At 47.4% G+C, this 17,966-nt stretch overlaps 1 protein-coding gene across 2 annotated transcripts in view; it reads right to left on the minus strand.

Annotated features, from left to right (window-relative positions):
* Positions 1 to 13,393: 13,393 nt before the first annotated feature.
* ACACA (acetyl-CoA carboxylase alpha) overlaps positions 13,394 to 17,966 on the minus strand; it is a 229,453-nt gene continuing 224,880 nt past the window's right edge. For both annotated transcript variants that reach the window (XM_024757632.1, XM_024757631.1), the window contains 2 exons: positions 17,827 to 17,963; positions 13,394 to 15,789 (listed from right to left, as the gene is read on the minus strand). In XM_024757632.1, the coding sequence (XP_024613400.1) occupies positions 15,666 to 15,789; positions 17,827 to 17,963 (261 nt within the window). In that variant the 3' untranslated portion in view covers positions 13,394 to 15,665. The remainder of the gene's footprint in view (positions 15,790 to 17,826; positions 17,964 to 17,966) is intronic.

A 17,966-nucleotide genomic window follows, 5' to 3' on the forward strand; every position in this document is an offset into this window, starting at 1 on the left:
TAGGCGTGTGTTACCCAGCTCTCACAGAGACTTGGGGGCACAGAATTCATCCTTGAGGGGGCTGATGTGACATTCTGAGTCAAGGACAGATTTGAACAGAAGGTGGCGTAGTGGCAAGAACCTTGGATCAGAAATCAGACCTGCCAGGGTGTGACCTTGAGGAAGTCTTTTGACCTCTGGGGCTCAGAGGTCCTCCTCAGTACTGTGAGGGTCAGCCACGCTGGTTCCTGAGGACCTCCTCGTCCTAAAGCAGCTGTTTCTATGGAAAGGCAGCTTGGGTCTAGCACCAATGCAGGAATGTTTTTCCCATCCATTCAGGTATGTGTTGACCTCCTGCTGTGTGGCAGGCGCTGGGGGAGGTTGACAGAGCACAGGGTTGTTTGGGCAGGTGACCTGGTCTCTAGTGGGGCTCTGTGCCCCTCTTCAGTCGAGTGAGTCCTGAATCCTCTTACTTCGGTCTGATCAGGCCCATTACCTGCGCTGGAGTTGCCTCTGTTAGTCCTGGCGGGACTCCTGGCAGCCCGGGCTGTGGCCGTTTTCAGGCTCAGCATCACTCTCCCAGGGCTCCGGTTCTACAGGGCGAGAGCTCGGCCTGGCAGGAGGGCAGCAGCCCTGGTGCTCGTGGGCTTCCAAGAGCCCGCCGACCCCGGGATGGCCAGGGGCATTAGTACGCAGGTGGGGCTGACTCTGAGCGCCCCGCACCTAGGCCGCTGCTCGGTGGCTCCCGCGCCTCCACGGCGAGGGCGGCTCCGGGCTCTAGGGCTGCCCTCGTGGCCAGCTGCCTTCCCCTCTTACCCTCCTGGGGAGTCTCTTCTAACCCCACGCGCGTCCAGAGGGTCTAAGACCACAGCTGTCCAGTAGCGCTTCCGGGGATGATGGGAGCCCAGTCTAGTCAGTATTTCACCAGCCACGTGTGGCTTTTGAGCCCTTGGAGCGTGGCTGGTGGCTACCGCATTGGCTAGATGAGGTCGATGCGGGTACTTCCTAGCCCTTCACAAGTCACAGCAAACGGCAGAGCTGGAGCCGGGTAAGTGCTAAGAGGTGGGGCGGCGAGAGCTGCCGCTGTCGCGAGGCTGAGGGGCCCAGCCGGGTCGGGGGCCCTGTTCCAGGCTCGGGCGGCGGCCGAGAGTGTGACCTGGGGCTCACGAGGGGGCAGGAAGCGAGGGGTTTCCCGCCTCGGTGCCCAGCGTGGCCGAGGGGAGCCTGGGAGCGAACCCGCCCCGCTCTCCTCCTGAGGGTTTAGGCCGGGAACGGACCCCCTGAGGCCATAAAATTATTTTCCAGTTTGACTCTTGTGTCCTTTAAAGTTGTAGCGCACTGCTCTTGGTTTCAAGAGCTAAACGTAAGGCTAATGCGGAACACTTTCCATGTGATAACTCCGAGTTCATATTGTTGGGGGAGATAAGCCGTAGGAGCAGGTGCTTTTGAATTCACTTATCGGCGTTCGCGCAGCCTCCGCGCCGCCTCGCCCCCCACCTGGGCGCTGTGATGTTCCGGGAGGGTCTAGGCAGCGGAGGCTTTTCATCTGCTGACCTCGCTGCTAAGGTCAGGCCTTTGTTCGCGGCGGGAGCGCGGGCCCAGGTGTGCGCCTGCCGGAGGGGAGGGTAGGCGAAGCGAGGGGAGGGGAGCGCAGCCTTGCGGAGAGTCTGCGTGTGAAGCTCACATCCTGGTCTTCGTGGAGGAGGGTAAGGGGACGAATGCAATGCCTAGTTCTCAGTTATGTAATTAAACCGAGATGTGCCTTTCTGAAGGAACAAAAAGAGGCCAAGGACAGCTTAATTGAAACCTTAAGATTGCTTCTCCAGGAGTGGCCCGAGCAAGCAGGCCGAGGCAGACTGTCACCGTCTGGCTGGCGGGCCACGTGACCCCGCAGGTGCTGTCCACGCGGGGGGGGGGGGGGGGGGCGGGGTTCGCTTGGCACCAGAGCCTCCGCTTCCTGGGAGGATGAGCTTTTGGTTCCTCGGGTCCCAACGGGGAGTTTCACACGGGAACTGGCCGCGCTGATGCCGCCTGGGCTCGGCGCTGACCCTCCTGTCGCCCTGTGGGTCCCTAAATAGCAGTGCCTTGCAGCTCCCCCCGACCGGTCTCGAGGGCCTTTAAAAGGCACGCCTCTCTCAGCGAGGCCGTCGGCCAGGCCGGCTGTTACGAAGTCGTTCATTACCAGATAAGTGACGGCGAAACAGTGACGCTTTATTAACTGTAGACAGGGCTGCTCCTGAGAACCCAGGCGTGCGCTCTTGATACCTGTTTATCTACTTGCTCCGGACTGGAAGGACTCTCCTCCTCTCTCCTTCCCTCTCCCCCACCCCCAGAAGAGAATTTCAACTTTAAGACAAACAACTTCATTTACAAGTGTGTCTCTAATTAGCTGCAGAATTAGGAAAGCTGAGCTTTCCCCCATAGATCGGCTAAACCCTCGAGGGAGACTGGTGGGATAGAGAGAATCGCATTTCCAATTATTTTGTTGAATTGCTAATTTAGTTGTTGTGCCTGGTGTAATTGTGATGGGTATTGGGTGTGCAATTCAATCTGTTTTAAATATTTGTGGGAAGGCTGATCAGTAATGGAGCTGACCTATTTTGTGGCCCAAACTGAGAAAAAAAAGCCTAAAACACAACACCCACAAAGATATAGTTTGTTTCCATTTTTATTCTGATCTCTCTCGTCCTCTTAAGACCATTGATGCAACAAAAGGATTAAATTAAAAGATGACAGCACTTTGATCTTCTCCCTTTGAAAGCTTAACTGTCCTTGGTCGTTTAACATGCAGATATTTTAGGGTGGAGTTTCAGACGCAAGGCTGGAGTTGAGAGGTTTCTGCCTCCCATAATTGCGCTTTTGTGTGTGCCTAGACGTGGTTTGGGTGGCTGACTTTTGTATGTGCGTGTATCAGGCGGTGGAGGTAGTGTTTGCAGCACCCAGGGCCAAATCAGTCCAGCTCCTGGGGCTGGGAGACCCTGTGGGAAGGCAGGCACCTTCCCTCCAGGCAGCGCCGCTCGTAGGGGTCGGCGACCCGGGCAGTGTTTGCACCTGCTCTGCCCCAGGTAGGCCCCGCTGGTGGTTAGTTGAGCCTGTGCGCTTGTGACCCAGGGTTAGGTGTGAAGTCCCCTCACTGCTGGCTGTGATGCCAGGCGGAGCTCCCTGACGGCCGGCCAAGCCCGAATTTCCCTCTTCAGGGTCTCCCCACCACTCAGCCAGCGTCTGGACCAGCAGGAGTACCTGTGATGTAATACTGTTTACATGCCTGTCGGGTGCTGAGTAAATCAATCCAGCCTGGGCCTGGAGCAGGGCTGTGGCTTGTAGGGAAGAGCATCAGCTAGGGCTCTGCTGGGACTTGAGGTCACAGAAACAAAGTGCAGGACTCTGCCTGGTTATTGTGCAACGTGCATGTGAGTACCAGGTTTTGTGACGGCCAAGTTGCTTGCAGGTGACTGGAGCCCTCACCCCCGGTGTCATCCTGCTGGGCCCCTGCTGGGTCCCAGCAAGGCCTTCTCAGACACAGGCAGGGCTTGGTTGGGTGAGATCAGAGGGTGGTAGACCAGAATGGATTTGGAGGAAAAGTAGTTATAAAATGGGTCATAGAAGCAAAATGATCCTAAAAAGATCATTTTGTAACTCGATTAACTTAGAAAGGTACCAGGGTCAGTCTCTGTGTTTAGCTGCTGAATAGAAGTTTAAACTTTATTCCTACATGAGAGATCACCAGGGATCTTGCTTTTCTCTCAACAAGACTTTCTCAAGGAACTGGGAGGGAAGAGCTAGTGGGCACAGTTCTGGATCTGGAGGAGGACTGCATCCTATGGGAGGGTAGACAGGAAGACAGTCATTGCACAAGCGATTCTGTGAGCTGAATATAAACCACTCCCTGGGGAGTCTGCGAGGGTCTCCGCACAGAGAACAGTGGGCGTCGGAAGAGGGGTTTGTGGAAACGGCAGCAGAGGCAGGAGGGCAGGCTGTTGGGTGTTGGTGGTAAGGTTAGTGCACTCCTACTCCTTGCTGGTTACAGTTTTTTGCAGCTTTGATATTGAGGTGTAATTTACTTAACATAAAATTCACTCATTGTAAATGTACAATTCCAGGATTTAAAAAAAATTTTTATTTATTTATTTACTTATGGCTGTGTTGGGTCCTCGTTTCTGTGCGAGGGCTTTCTCCAGTTGTGGCAAGCGGGGGCCACTCTTCATCGCGGTGCGCGGGCCTCTCACTGTCGCGGCTTCTCTTGTTGCGGAGCACAGGCTCCAGACGCGCAGGCTCAGTAGTTGTGGCGCACGGGCTTAGTTGCTCCGCGGCATGTGGGATCCTCCCAGACCAGGGCTCAAACCCGTGTCCCCTGCATCGGCAGGCAGACTCTCAACCACAGCGCCACCAGGGAAGCCCCATTCCAGGATTTTTAGTAAGTTTGTAGAGCTGTGCTACCGTCAACACACTCCATTTTTAGAACATTTCATCACCCCAGCAAATAACTTCGTGCTGGTTTGCAGTCCATCCTCCATCCCATCCCCTTCCCCAGGGCAATGGCTGATCTGCTTTCTGTAGCTATAGATTTGTCTCTTCTGGATGTTTCATTTAAATAAGATCATATTGTACAATATGTAGTCTGTGTGCGGCTTCTTTCACTGAGCTTAAGGCTCATCCGGCGGAGCATATGTGGTTAATTTGTTTCTTTTTGTTGCTGACTGGCACCCAGTGTATGGATACACCGTATTTTATCTGTCTCTTTGCCTATTGATGACCATTTGGGTTGTTCCCAGATTTTGGCCATTGTGTATAAAGCTGATATAAACAATCACAAGTTCTTGTGGAACATGTTTTCATTTCTCTTGGCTGGATACCTAGGTGTGGAATTTTTTTTTTTTTTAATTGGGGTATAGTTGCTTTACAGTGTTGTGTTTGTGTCTGAATTGCTGGGTCATATGGTAAGTTTATGTTCAAGCTTTTGAGAAACGGCCAAAATGTTTTCCACAGTGGCTGCACCACTTTACACTCCCACTAGCGATGTGAGAGTTCCAGTTGCTTCACAGCCTCACTTCTTATTGTCTGTATTGTCATTATAGCCATTCTAGTGAGCAGTGGGCTCTCATTGTGGCTTTAATTTCTATTTGCTTAATGGCTAGTGATGTGGAACAGCTTTTCATGTGTTTATTAGCCATTCATGTATCTGCCTTCTTTGGTGAAACGTCTTTTCAGATCTTTGGCTCATTTTTAATTGAGTTGCTTGTCTTATTACATCGTAAGAATTCTTTATATATTCTAAATACAGATTTCTTATCAGAAAATGATTTACAAATATTTTCTCCCAGTCTGTAGTGAGCCTTTTTATTTTCTTAATGTTGTCTTTTGAATCACAAACATTTAAAATTTTGACGTTCTAATTTCTCAGTTTTTTTTTCTTTTATGGATTGTTTTTGGTATCAGATCTAAAAAATCTTTGCGTGACCCAAGGTCATAAAGATTTTTCTCCTGTTTTCCTCAGAAGTTTTATAGTTCCAACTCTCACATTTAGGTTTATAATCCATTTTGAGTTAGTTTTTGCACATGATGTGAGGGTCTAAAAATATAATTTTGCATGTGCATATCCAATTGTCCCAGTATCATTTGTTGGAAAGACTATTTTACCCCTTGTTGAACTGCCTTAACTCCTCTGTAGAAAATCAATTGACCATAAATGTGAGGATTCTATTTGCCTGTTTTCACACCAGTGAAAGTTTTGTAATTGGATAGTTTAAGTCCTCCAAATTTTTATCAAAATCATTTTGGCTATTCTGGGTCCACTGTATTTCCATGTACATTTTGGGATAAATTTGTTAATTTCTATAACAATGCCTGCTGGGATTTTCATAGGGATTACATTGAATCTATAGATCAATTTAAGGAGAATTGCCATCTTAGCAATGTTGTCTTCCAATCCATGAACATGGAATATCTCCTCATTTATTTATATTCAGTTTCTCTCAGCAGTGTTTTATAATTTTCAGTGTACAAATCTTGCAGTACTTTTGTCAAATTTATTCCTAAGTATTTTATTGTTTTTGATGATATTGTCAGTGAAATGTTTTTCCTTAATTTCATTTTTGGATTGTTTCTTGCTAGTATATAGAAATGCAGTTGCTTTTTTTGGTGGTTCTAGTTTTAAAAAATGGATTCCTCCCACAGGATCATTTCATCTGTGAATAAAGACAGTTTTAATCCTTTCTTTCCAATATATAAGCCTTTAATTTTTATTTATTTAGCTTAGCCTGTTGCACTGGCTAGAACCTCTGATACAATGCTGAGTAGAAGTGGCAAGGGTTAATATTCTTGCCTTATTCCTGATCTTACGAGGAAAAACATTCAGTCTTTCACCATTAAGTATGACATTAGTTGAGGTTTTTCATAGATACCCTTTGTCAGGTTGAGGAAATTCCTTTCTCTTCATAGTTTGTAGAAATTTTTTTTGTTTTAAATAGTGTGCTTGGGGCACACTATCACCTATTCTGCCCTTTTAAAAATTAATTTATTTTTGGCTGTGTTGGGTCTTCGTTTCTGTGCGAGGGCTTTCTCCAGTTGTGGCAAGCGGGGGCCACTCTTCGTCGCGGTGCGCGGGCCTCTCACTATCGCGGCCTCTCTTGTTGCGGAGCACAGGCTCCAGACGCACAGGCTCAGTAGTTGTGGCTCACGGGCCTAGTTGCTCCGCGGCATGTGGGATCCTCCCAGACCAGGGCTCGAACTCGTGTTCCCTGCATTAGCAGGCAGATTCTTAACCACTGCACCCCCAGGGAAGCCCAGAAAATTTTTATCTGGAATGGCTGTTGGATTTTACGAGATGCTTTTTCTGCATCTGTGGAGATGATCATGTGGTTTTTGCCCTTTATTCCATTAATATGGCGTATCACATTAATTCATTTGGATATTTTAACACACTTTGCAGTCTTGGGACAAATCTCACCTGGCTGTGGTGTATAATTTTTTAAAAATATGTTGCTGGGTTCAATTTGCTAGTATTTGCTAAGGATTTTTCTGCCTATCTTCATGAGAGATATTGGTCTATAGTTTTCCTTTCTGCGATGTCTTTGTTGGCTTTGGTATCAGGATAATACTGGCCTCTAGAATGAATTGGAAAATGTTCTTTTCTGTTCTCCGAAAAAGTTTGTGAAAGATTGGTATTTATTCCTTAAATATTTGATAGCAAATTCAGCAGTGAAATCTTCCAGGACTGGGCTTTTCTTTGTGAGAAGGTTTTTAGTTTTTTTTTTTTGCGGTACGCGGGCCTCTCACTGTTGTGGCCTCTCCTGTCGCAGAGCACAGGCTCTGGACACACAGGCTCAGCGGCCATGGCTCACGGGCCCAGCCGCTCCGCGGCATGTGGGATCTTCCCGGACCGGGGCACGAGCCCGTGTCCCCTGCATCGGCAGGCGGACTCTCAACCACTGCGCCAGCAAGGAAGCCCTGTGAGAAGGTTTTTAATTACTAATTTTTTTTTTTAATTTAACGTTAAAGGTCTATTCAGATTTTCTGTTTCTTCTCAAGTCAGTTTTGGAAAATTTGTGTCTTTCTAGGACATTTTATTTAAGTTGTCTAATTTGTTGACATAGAGTGGCTTATAAAATTCCTTTATAATCCTTTTAATTTCAGTACAAGGTCAATAGTAGGGTCTCCTCTTTCATTTCTGATTTTGGAAATTTTGTCTTCTCCCTTTTCATCTTGCTTGTCAATTAAAAAAATTCTTTTCAAAGCACTGACTTTTGGTTTTATTAATTTTCTCTAGTTTTTGTTTTCCATCTCATCCGTTAACCACTCTAGTCCTTATTTTTTCATTAATTCTGCTCGCTTTGGGTTAAGTTTGTTCTTTTTTCCCCCCCAGTTTCTTAGGATGGAAGTTATTGATCCAGAGGCCTGTTATTATTGAATTGTCTATTTATTCTTTTTTTTTTTCTGGCTGCGTTGGGTCTTTCTTGCTGCGCGCGGGCTTTCTCTAGTTGTGGTGAGCAGGGGCTACTCTTCGTTGCGGTGCGCAGGCTTCTCACTGCAGTGGCTTCTCGTTGCAGAGCACGGGCTCTAGGCACACGGGCTTCAGTAGTTGCAGTACATGGGCTCAATAGTTGGGGCTCGCGGGCTCTAGAGCGCAGGCTCAGTAGTTGTGGCACACGGGCTTAGTTGCTCCGTGGCATGTGGGATCTTCCTGGACCAGGGATCGAACCTGTGTCCCCTGCATTGGCAGGCAGATTCTTAACCACTGCACCACCAGGGGAGTCCTATTCTTTCATTTACTTCTGTTAATTTCTCCCTTATGTATTTTGGGGCTCTGTTTTTAGGTGTGTATACATTTATAATTGTTGTAGCTCCTAACAAATTGATGCTTTAATCATTATAATTTTTCCTGTCTCTAGTGATATTTATCTTAATGTATATTTTCTCTAATGTTAATGTAGTCACTTCAGCTTTCCTATGGTTACTGTTTATATGGTATATGGTTTTCTATACTTATTTTTGAATCTAGTGTGTTTCTTGTAGACAGTATAGAGTTGAGTTTTTTGTATCTCGTCTGACAGTCTCTGCCCTTTTTTTTTTTTTTTTTTTTTTTTTGCGGTACGCGGGCCTCCCTCTCACTGTTGTGGCCTCTCCCGTTGTGGAGCACAGGCTCCGGAAGCGCAGGCTCAGCGGCCATGGCTCACGGGCCCAGCTGCTCCACGGCATGTGGGCACATCTCGGACCGGGGCACAAACCCGTGTCCCCTGCATTGGCAGGACTCTCAACCACTGCGCCACCAGGGAAGCCCTAAGTCTCTGCCTTTTGATTGGAGTGTTTAGTCCTTTCAAACTTAGTTTAGTTACTGATAAGTTTTTTGTCCATTTGTTCCTCCTTTATTGCCTTCTTTTGTGTTAAGTAGTATGCCATTTTAATTCCATTGTTGTATTTACTATGTATTCCTTTTAAAAAATAGTGGTAAAATACTTAAAATTGACTATCTTAACCATTTTAAAGTGTACAGTTCAGTAATGTTCAGTATATTCCCATTGTTGTGCAACAGATCTCCAGAACTTACTCATTTTGCAAAAACTGAAACCCTATACCCATTAAGCAATAACTCCCCATTTTCCTCTCCCTCAGCCCCTGGTAACCACCGTTGTACATTCTTTTTCATGCATTTTGACTATTTTTTATTTAAAAAAAAATTTTGGCCTCACCATGCATCATGCAGGATCTTAGTTCCCCGACCAGGGATTCAGCCCGTGACCCCTACGTTGGAAGGGCAGAGTGTTACCCACTGGACTACCAGGGCAATCCCTTCACTACTTGAGATATCTCATATAAATGGAATCATACTGTATTTGTCTTTTTTGTGACTGGCTTATTTCACAAAGCATAATGTTCTCTGCTTTCAATTCTTTTGGATATATATCTAGAATTGGGATTGTTGGGTCATACGGTAATTCTATTTTTAATTATTTTGAGGAATTGCCATACTGTTTTCCATAGTGGTTGCACCATTTTACAATTTCACCAACAGTGCAAAGCATTCTAATTTCTCTACATTTTTGCCAACACTATTTTCTGGTTTTTTGATAGAAGCCATCCTGATGGGTGTGGGGTGATACCTCATTGTGATTGATTTGCATTTCTCTAAAGATTAGTGATGCTGAGCATCTTTTCATGTGCTTTTTGGCCATTTGTATATAATCTTAAGAGAAATGTCTATTCAAGTTGTATGCCCATTTAAAAATCAAGTTATTTGGGTTTTTCTGTTGTTGAATTGTAGAAGTTCTTTATATATTCTGCATATTAACCCCCTATTAAATATATCATTTGCATTTACTATATATTTTTAAGTTATTTTCTTAGTGGTTGTGCTAGGGATTACATTACAATCTATTTGAGATAAATACTAACTTCTGGTAAAATACAGGAATTTGTTTTTGATATAGCTCAATTTTTCTTCACCTTTGTCTAATTATCATCACATTTATATATCTATAGACCCCCAAAATATAGCAATATAATTATTGTTTTACATAATTTTATTTCTTTTACAAAGTTAAAAGAGAACACACACACACAGTCTTTTATATTTACTCATATTTACCTTTTCAAGTGCCTCTCCATATCTTTGTGTAGATTCAAATTACCATCTGGAATCATCTGAATGATTGCCTTTAATTCTTATAAAGCAAATTTTCTATCACTGAATTCTTCCCCTTTATTGGTGGTGGTGGGGAATATCTTTATTTCATCTTTGTTTTGCTGGATGTAGGATTTTTGGTTGACAGTTGTTTGTTTAAATTCTTGTAGCATTTTGAATATATCAGCCCACTGCCTTCTGGCTTCCATTGCTGTTATCTGTTTATTATTTGTTTTGTTGTTCCTCTATATATGATGAGCTGTTTTTCTCTAGCTTTTTTCAAGACTGTCTTTTAACAGGTTGGCTATGAAGTGTCTAGGTATAGATCTTTTTGTATTTATCCTCCTTGGGATCTATTGAGCTTCTTGGATCTGCAGGTTGTTTTCCATCATATTTGGAAGGTTTCAGCCATGATTTCTTCAAATATTTTTCCTGTCCCTTTCTCTACTCTCCTTCTGGCATTCCCATTGCACATCAATTGTTATACTTGATGTTGTATGGATCTCTGAGGCTCTGTTCATTTTTCATTCTTCTTTCTGTTCTTCATGTTGGATACTTTCTATTGCTCTATCTTCAAGTTCAGATTCTTTCTTCTGCCTTCCTGAGTCTACTATTTAGTCCCTCTAGTTAATTTTTCATTTGTTATTGTACTTTACAACTCCAGAACTTTTTTTCATTGTGGTAAAATATACATAAACTTCACCATTTTAACAGTTTTTAAGTGCACAGTTCAGTAGCATTAAGTACACTTTGTTGTGCAACCATCACCACTGTCCATCTCCAGAACTTTTTTGTCATCCCAAACTGAAACCCTACACCCATTAAAACAATAACTCCCCATTTCCTCCTCCCTACAGCCCCTAGTAACCCCTATTCTACTTTCTCTGTGAATTTGGTAATTCTCCATACCTCATATAAGTGGAATTGCCCAGTATTTCCCATTTTGTATCTGGCATAATGTGTCACTTGCATAATGTCTTCAAGGGTGAAAGCGCTCTTCTAGGTTGCATTCATCTTCTTGTATCCGCACATGGCTACAAAAGTACTTGTTAGTATGGGCAAAAATGCTGTTAGCTTTTTCCTAATTCAGGGCCTGGATGTCTTTGTTTCTGTCTCTCCTCACCCCAGTCCTTCCTGGTTACCCCAGAAGGCCAGTCATAGAATCAGGGGATTCTGGGATTAGGCCCATCGTCCGACCATCTGTCTCATCTCCTTACAGTTCCTAATGGGCTGAGCCCACTGGGTGGGTCCAAGTCCCCTCAGAGCTGAGGCTCCGTAACTATTCCACCCCTCCACCAACCACAGGGAACCCCGTGTTTTGGAAGATTTTGCTTGCTGAAAGACCGCATTTATGACGATGTCCTGTTTTCATTATGTATTAGCATTAACTGCCCACTGGAGCTTTTGGCCAGCATGAGGAAGCCAGTACCACCTCCTGGGAAGGTAAATGTCTTAGTTACCGGGAAAACAACAGCATGGTGAGCCTTTGCCACCTGACTGAGGCATATGTAGGATCTGTGGAGTATTGAAAATAGTGGGCAGTCGCCCATTACTATTTCTGTGCTTCCTGGGGTGGCCTGGGCTTACTCTCCTGGGTGACCCCTGCAGCTCAGGGACATACACATGTGGAGCTAAGCTTGGAGCCAGATTTCTTGGTACCCAAGGTTGTGCTCTTTTCATTTAATTAGGCTGGTTTCTAAACCTTTTTACCCAATCTTCCCATGCCCCCAAACCATCAAAGGTGACCCACTCTCTTCAGGAACGTACCTTGTTTCCTGGCCCAGCACTTAAAGCTCATCATGCTCTGTTGCCTACTTGCTTTTTCACGCTTCACTGTCCCTCCTCTCCCAGATGACTGCTGTGCTCTCGGCCAACATTCCTAGTGTCCCTTGAATAACTGTAGATGTGAGTGCTTGACTGGGGCGCCTGCCTTACTCTCCCGGCTGGAGGCCTCTCTGCCCATAGGCTTCAGCCCTTCACCGTCTGCACACTCGTGTGGTCCTTAGCACCCTCCGCCTCACCACGTGGATCAGGGCAGGCCTGGGTTTTACCCTTCTTGTGCCCAAGCTGAGGAGCCAGCATTTGAATGCAGGTTCACCTCCAGCTCAGCACCTCTCCAGGCCTCTCACCATGTGAACGGTCCTCCCTGTGATGGTCATGAGGCACTGGCATTTGTCACTGTGTTCTTGTTTTTCAGTTGGGGAAAGATGTGTGGGCCCAGCTTAAATCCCATTTCCCAAAAGATTGAACCCTCGCTGTTCAATCTTTTCCTTATTACCCCAAAGTAATACTAATGAAAGCTTTAAACTTTCTTTTATTAAAAAGACCGATGAAGGAAATGGCATTCCCCATCAACAGATGAAAGCACTGTACATATCGGGCAAGTTCCCAGAGGCAGCGGTGGAATCTTCCCATAATCCTGCTGACCTTCCTGAGAACCACCAGCGGGTGCTGGCCGAGAGTAGGGACAGCGCCAAGTTTACACTTGGGGTCTGGTTCTCGGCTGCCTGCTTAGCGGGGAGAGAAGGCCCAAGGCCTCTGTGCCACCCAGCACCCCCCGCCCATGGAGAGCAGCAGCTGGAGGCGAAAAGCGGCACCTTCCCCTGGATCCTGTATCATCTCCCTTCCTGCTCCCCTTTCTAGAACATCTAGCTTAAGGTGATTCAAACTGATAAATACTTTGTAAATTGCCAAAAGCCACCCTTTGCTTTGCTGTACATCCTAAAGAGAGATGGACACCGCACCAAGTTTAATAGTCAGCAAAGGCCCGTGCTTCCCCTCCCTCCTCTCTTGTGGTCCGAGCCTTTCTTTGCAGATGTTATTCCTGCTTCAACCACATGGATTCATAGAAATTGAGGCAGAGGGTTGAAGGCACACAAGCCTGAGTTTCCTGCGCCTAGTGCCTTTTTGTGCCCAAAGTTAGTGTTCAAAAGCCATGAAGTAGCTAAATTATTCAGAGGATCTAAAACCTCTCCATAAAGGGGGCCTGAAGTGGTCTCTGAAAATGGTTTGCTATTCACTTGACCCAGAAAATGCCACAAATCATGCAAACCCAGAGGTTCATACCTTCCTGTTCACTTCAAGACCCATGAAACTGCCCAGCCCATCAAGGGTATGTGGACCCGAAAACTGCCCAGGCTGGGAGTGGCATCGTTTGCAGAAGCACCACGCACCACAGTCCTTACACTGGCTCTGCTTTCGGCAGGGGCAGGTCTCACCCTGACAAAGCTCCCCTACTCAGAGTGGAACCAGAGTGAGGTGCTGGGCGTGGGCTGAAGTGACACACAGTGACTCATCTACAAACGTGGAGGTTTATTTCAACAAAACATGAAAAGAATACATTTGACTGAAGCTCCTTGCTCATCAGGCTGTGCGTACATCGAATGCTCAGTAAGACAAGTGAAGGCTGCTTTGTGACCGGAGTGAGCGGACAACATGGTGATCCTAGCTCAGGCGAGTCTCAGCTGGTACATCGCTCACCCTCCTCCTGCCTTGGTGACCTCGTGTGTGTGATGGGCTGTGTCTCTTCCTGACGTCTCCATAGGAAAGGGCCCTGTCCAGGTAAGACCTAAAGTGAGGCGCCCTGGGGATGGGGGGTGGTGAGCATGGCCAAGTTCTATAGACTAAATGTATTCCTTTAATGTGTTATAATTTTGTTGGGGGCTGGGGGGAGGTAAACAAGTGTCACCCGTCCTCTGCCCCGAAGAAATGCCAGGGCAAGCATAGAACTCCACACCACCTGTAGGTGTGTGGAATTTTATTTATTGTAGAAAAGTGTAGAGGAATTATCTGGTCAAAGGTGAATCCACGCTTACTGGGTAAGCGAACACCAGCAACAGTGGACGTGCTCCCTGGACTGAAAATTGTTTCCCACCTTCTCCCACCCTTCTTGGCTTGGATGGCGCCGAACCCCCGCAGCAGGGCAGCCGGGCCGAGGCTCCAGGCTCCTGGGGGCAGGTGGCAACCCATCCAGCCTCACGGTGCCCATCTGCACAAACAGTTCCCGAGGAGAGGAGTGGAGCTCTTTCTTGTGCGTGAACTGCAGGGTTAAGGCTCAAAACCGTAGCTCGTACGGAAGTATTCACACTGCTGCTTCTCAGACGTCTTCGTGATTTCCCCCTTGGTCATCAGTGACAAACGCTGCTAAATGCAATTAGCTGCACTGTAGGAACCGACGCTGCACTGGGGTAGCCGGATGCTACCCCAGCCCTGATCACCTGCCACTCTTGCTTTAGGAACACCGACGGGGGGGATAAGTAAGCTCTCTCCTTGAATAAACTGGTTGTTGAAAATAAACTCTCCATCGCCCATGAGGAGGCCAGGGAGGGACCCGTGGGCCTGGAAGACAGCAGCACCATGATGGGGTTGTGGATAACCTTAAGGTCACATGGATTCTGTGTTCCCTGGAAGCCTCCCCAAAGCGGGGAAGGCCAGTTCCCAGCGCCGAGAGCACTGATGTCACCAGGGCTCCTTTCCGTGGCTGTGGGGAGACCGGCTGTGCCTGTGTACATTCAAGGAAGAGACGAGACCCAAAGTAAGAGTGTCAGCTGCTAGAAGAGTGGCCCCAGAAACAGAGACGATGGCCCTGTAGGCGCCGTTAACCTCCTGTAACTATCAAAGCGCCAGGCTTAACAGCAACAACCTTCCGCGTCCTAAAAAGAGACTGGCTGGCCCGTTCTCGCTGTCGCATGGTGACTACTTTCCATCAGTGACGGGAAGGGCAGCTCCCCTGGGTCCTCCTCTGCCCACTCGGGCTACGGTACTGCCAGTGGGACCCCCGGGCATCTCAGCTAGCTGAGCAGCGGCACACGGGGCAGTGGCAGGTCAGCCGTCTCTGCGCTTGTTCTGAGAAGGGAGCCCTAGGGTGAGGCCCCTAAATCGACAACAGTGACTTGGTCTCTTTGCTTTCTCTGCTTCTTGGATCGTGGTTTTGCCCTCATCTTTGAGTTCCACGGAGCTTGCAGATTTCATGCTCTAATTTTTCTTCATAAGCAGTACCTTGGTGTGATGAAACTGGGTGCCTGGTGTGGACCGGGCTGAGTGTGGGGTGAGAAACAACAGACCTAAGGCTTCCTCCTCTCCCCACGCCTCGTGCTGGGCCTATGGCCTCAGCCCTGGCCCTCCTCTGCTGCCGGTGGCTGCAGGCTCACAGGGCCAGGGGCTAGCGCGGGCTGCTGACTGCCTGGCAACAGCTCCCACTTCCCGGGGCCAGACCAAGGGGCGGTCAGGACAGGAGGGTGGCCCTGCTGGCGTGTAGTAAGACCTCTTGGTAGGTACTTGTACCCGTCATTGCCTTCTTAGGTCCTGGGCAGGGAGAGAGGACTGCCGTCACAGCCAGGGTAATAATAAATACTGAACGGGGTAGGTGTGACTGGTGGGCTGGAGTGGGGGCTTGTGACCCTACGTCCCAGTATGTCATGCGTAACCTGAAAACATCGAGGGGAAGCAAAATGCCACTTCGATTCCAGTGCTGGTCTCGTGTGCCTTCTAATTACAGCGGCTTCAGGTGTGAAAGGCAGCTCTAGCCCTTTTCTCCGGAGGCAGGGCAGGGGTGGGCAGGAAACTCTTCCTACGTTGACGGGGAGTCCATTGTGGAGAGGATCCGAACGACTTCTGCTCGCTGAGTGGGCGAGATGTGCTGGGTCATGTGGACGATGGAATCCATGGCAACCTCTGGATTGGCCTGTACCAAGCTGGAGGGGAAGATTCGGGACGGTGAGGATGAGAGAGAGGCAGCAGTGCCTAGATCAGGGTAGCTTCAGAACTGCCCAAGAAACCTGCTCCCAGAGTCCACTGCGTACCCTGCAGTCCCTGCCTCACCTGATTCATTTTCCTACGTGAATAATGTCCCCAGCAGCAAGATACCACACGAACCCGAAACATTTTGTTATGCCAGAAAGTGAGGAAGTAACCTCAAAAAGCAAAAACCAAAACCCCGATGGGGTCGTGTCACAAAGACAGCGGACCCAGCCTGAAGGTGCTCCCACTGGCTAAATCTGGGACATTTGGGTCATCAAAATAATGAATTACAAATCATTGAAAAAAGACATTCACTAGTCTACACCAATAACGAATATATAATAAATGGAGGAGGAGAGAGGACTTTTGCTTACGGGAGAATTGGGGTGGTGAGATGTGATTGTGCAGAGGAGTTGGAACACTATCATTTTGCAACCTCACTGTAAAGACTGGATCAGGGACTTACCTGGTGGCACAGTAGCTGGGAATCTGCCTGCCAACGCGGGGGGACACGGGTTCGAGCCCTGGTCCGGGAAGATCCCACATGCCGCAGAGCAACTAAGCCCGTGCGCCACAACTACTGAGCCTGTGCTCTAGAGTCCACATGCCACAACTACTGAAGCCCGTGCGCCACAACTACTGAGCCTGTGCTCTAGAGTCCACATGCCACAACTACTGAAGCCCGTGCTCCACAAGAGAAGCCACCGCAACGAGAAGCCCGCGCACCACAACCAAAAGTAGTCCCTGCTCGCCACAACTAGAGAAAGCCTGCGTGCAGCAACGAAGACCCAACGCAACCAAAAATAAAAATAAATTAATAAATTAAAAAAAAAAAAAAGACTGGATCAGGCAAGAATCATCCCTGGATGCTAAATCTAGGTGGAAATTCTGATGAGCAGGAATCTGCATGGCCTTGAAGTGTCTCTCCTCAGACTGCTTGTTAGGTTCAAGGGGGATGGGAAAATCAGGAATTATACAGTGGAGAAGTTGAGTAACAGCTTGATCAGGTGATGGAAACTAACATGGGGACAGGCAGCTGACATCATGTGCCTCCAGATACGGAACCTCGTGAAGGCCAAATCATCACGGATGTCATACCCTGGCTGCAAATGCACAGCCTGAATCTAGTCATGAGGTAACATCAGACAAACTCAAAATGAGCGACGGTCTGCAAATGGTGGTTTAGATAAAATGTTCAACTTATAAAAATTAATCATTTTACTCTGGTTATGTAAGAGAATATCCCTATTAGCAAAGGCATACTGAACTATTTGGGGGTAAAGGGCCATGATGGGCCATGACATATGTAACTTACCCTTAAATGGTTCAGAAAAAGAAATATATATATATATATATATATATATATATATATATACACACACACACACACACACACACATATACATACATATGAGTATGCTTACTCTTATATAAAAGAGTAAGCACACACACAAATGATGTATCAAAAAGGGTAAAATGTAAATTACCAGGCACATTTGGGTACAGATTTGTTCTCTGTACTGTTTTCAGTTTTGCAGTTTTTCTGTAAATGAAATGTGTCCAAATAAAAAGTTTTTAAAATGTCCCCAGCAGTCTCCACCACCCAGCCTGTGGAGAAGACGGAAGCCTCTAGAACACAACTAACTCTTGGCTGGGGGAGGGGAGGAGGTAGTTTCCCAGGAAACTATGATGCAATCAGCTTTTCCTCACAGAATCGTTCATCCAGTTTGAGTATCTGCATTTGGAGCGAATAGCTGGGCACAATGAACTAAGCCATCGTTACTAAGTGCCCCTGGGGACCAGCAGCTGAGCAAGAATCGCGCTTCAGGGCTCTTCTGATCTGTGGGTCGACCACAGCCGTCTCAAACAGAAAGGGACCACAAAGACTATGAGGCATCATCACCTCACCGTTTGTCCTTGAGTCGCTCGTCCCCGGGAAGTGAGCCCCACTTCTACCCAGGAGCACCCCCACCTGCCCCCGCAGGTCTCACCTGCGGATCTGCTTGAGGACGTAGTCTCTGCTGATATACTTGATGTTCTCCTCTATTACCGAGCGAGCGCCATCTTCCTCCGCCAGCTGCTTCTCCAGCCATTCCACCAGATCCTTGTTGTTGTCCCAAACATAGGCCTG

The sequence above is a fragment of the Neophocaena asiaeorientalis genome, unplaced genomic scaffold (assembly GCF_003031525.2).
Source record: "Neophocaena asiaeorientalis asiaeorientalis breed wild unplaced genomic scaffold, Neophocaena_asiaeorientalis_V1.1 scaffold327, whole genome shotgun sequence".
NCBI lineage: Eukaryota > Metazoa > Chordata > Mammalia > Artiodactyla > Phocoenidae > Neophocaena > Neophocaena asiaeorientalis.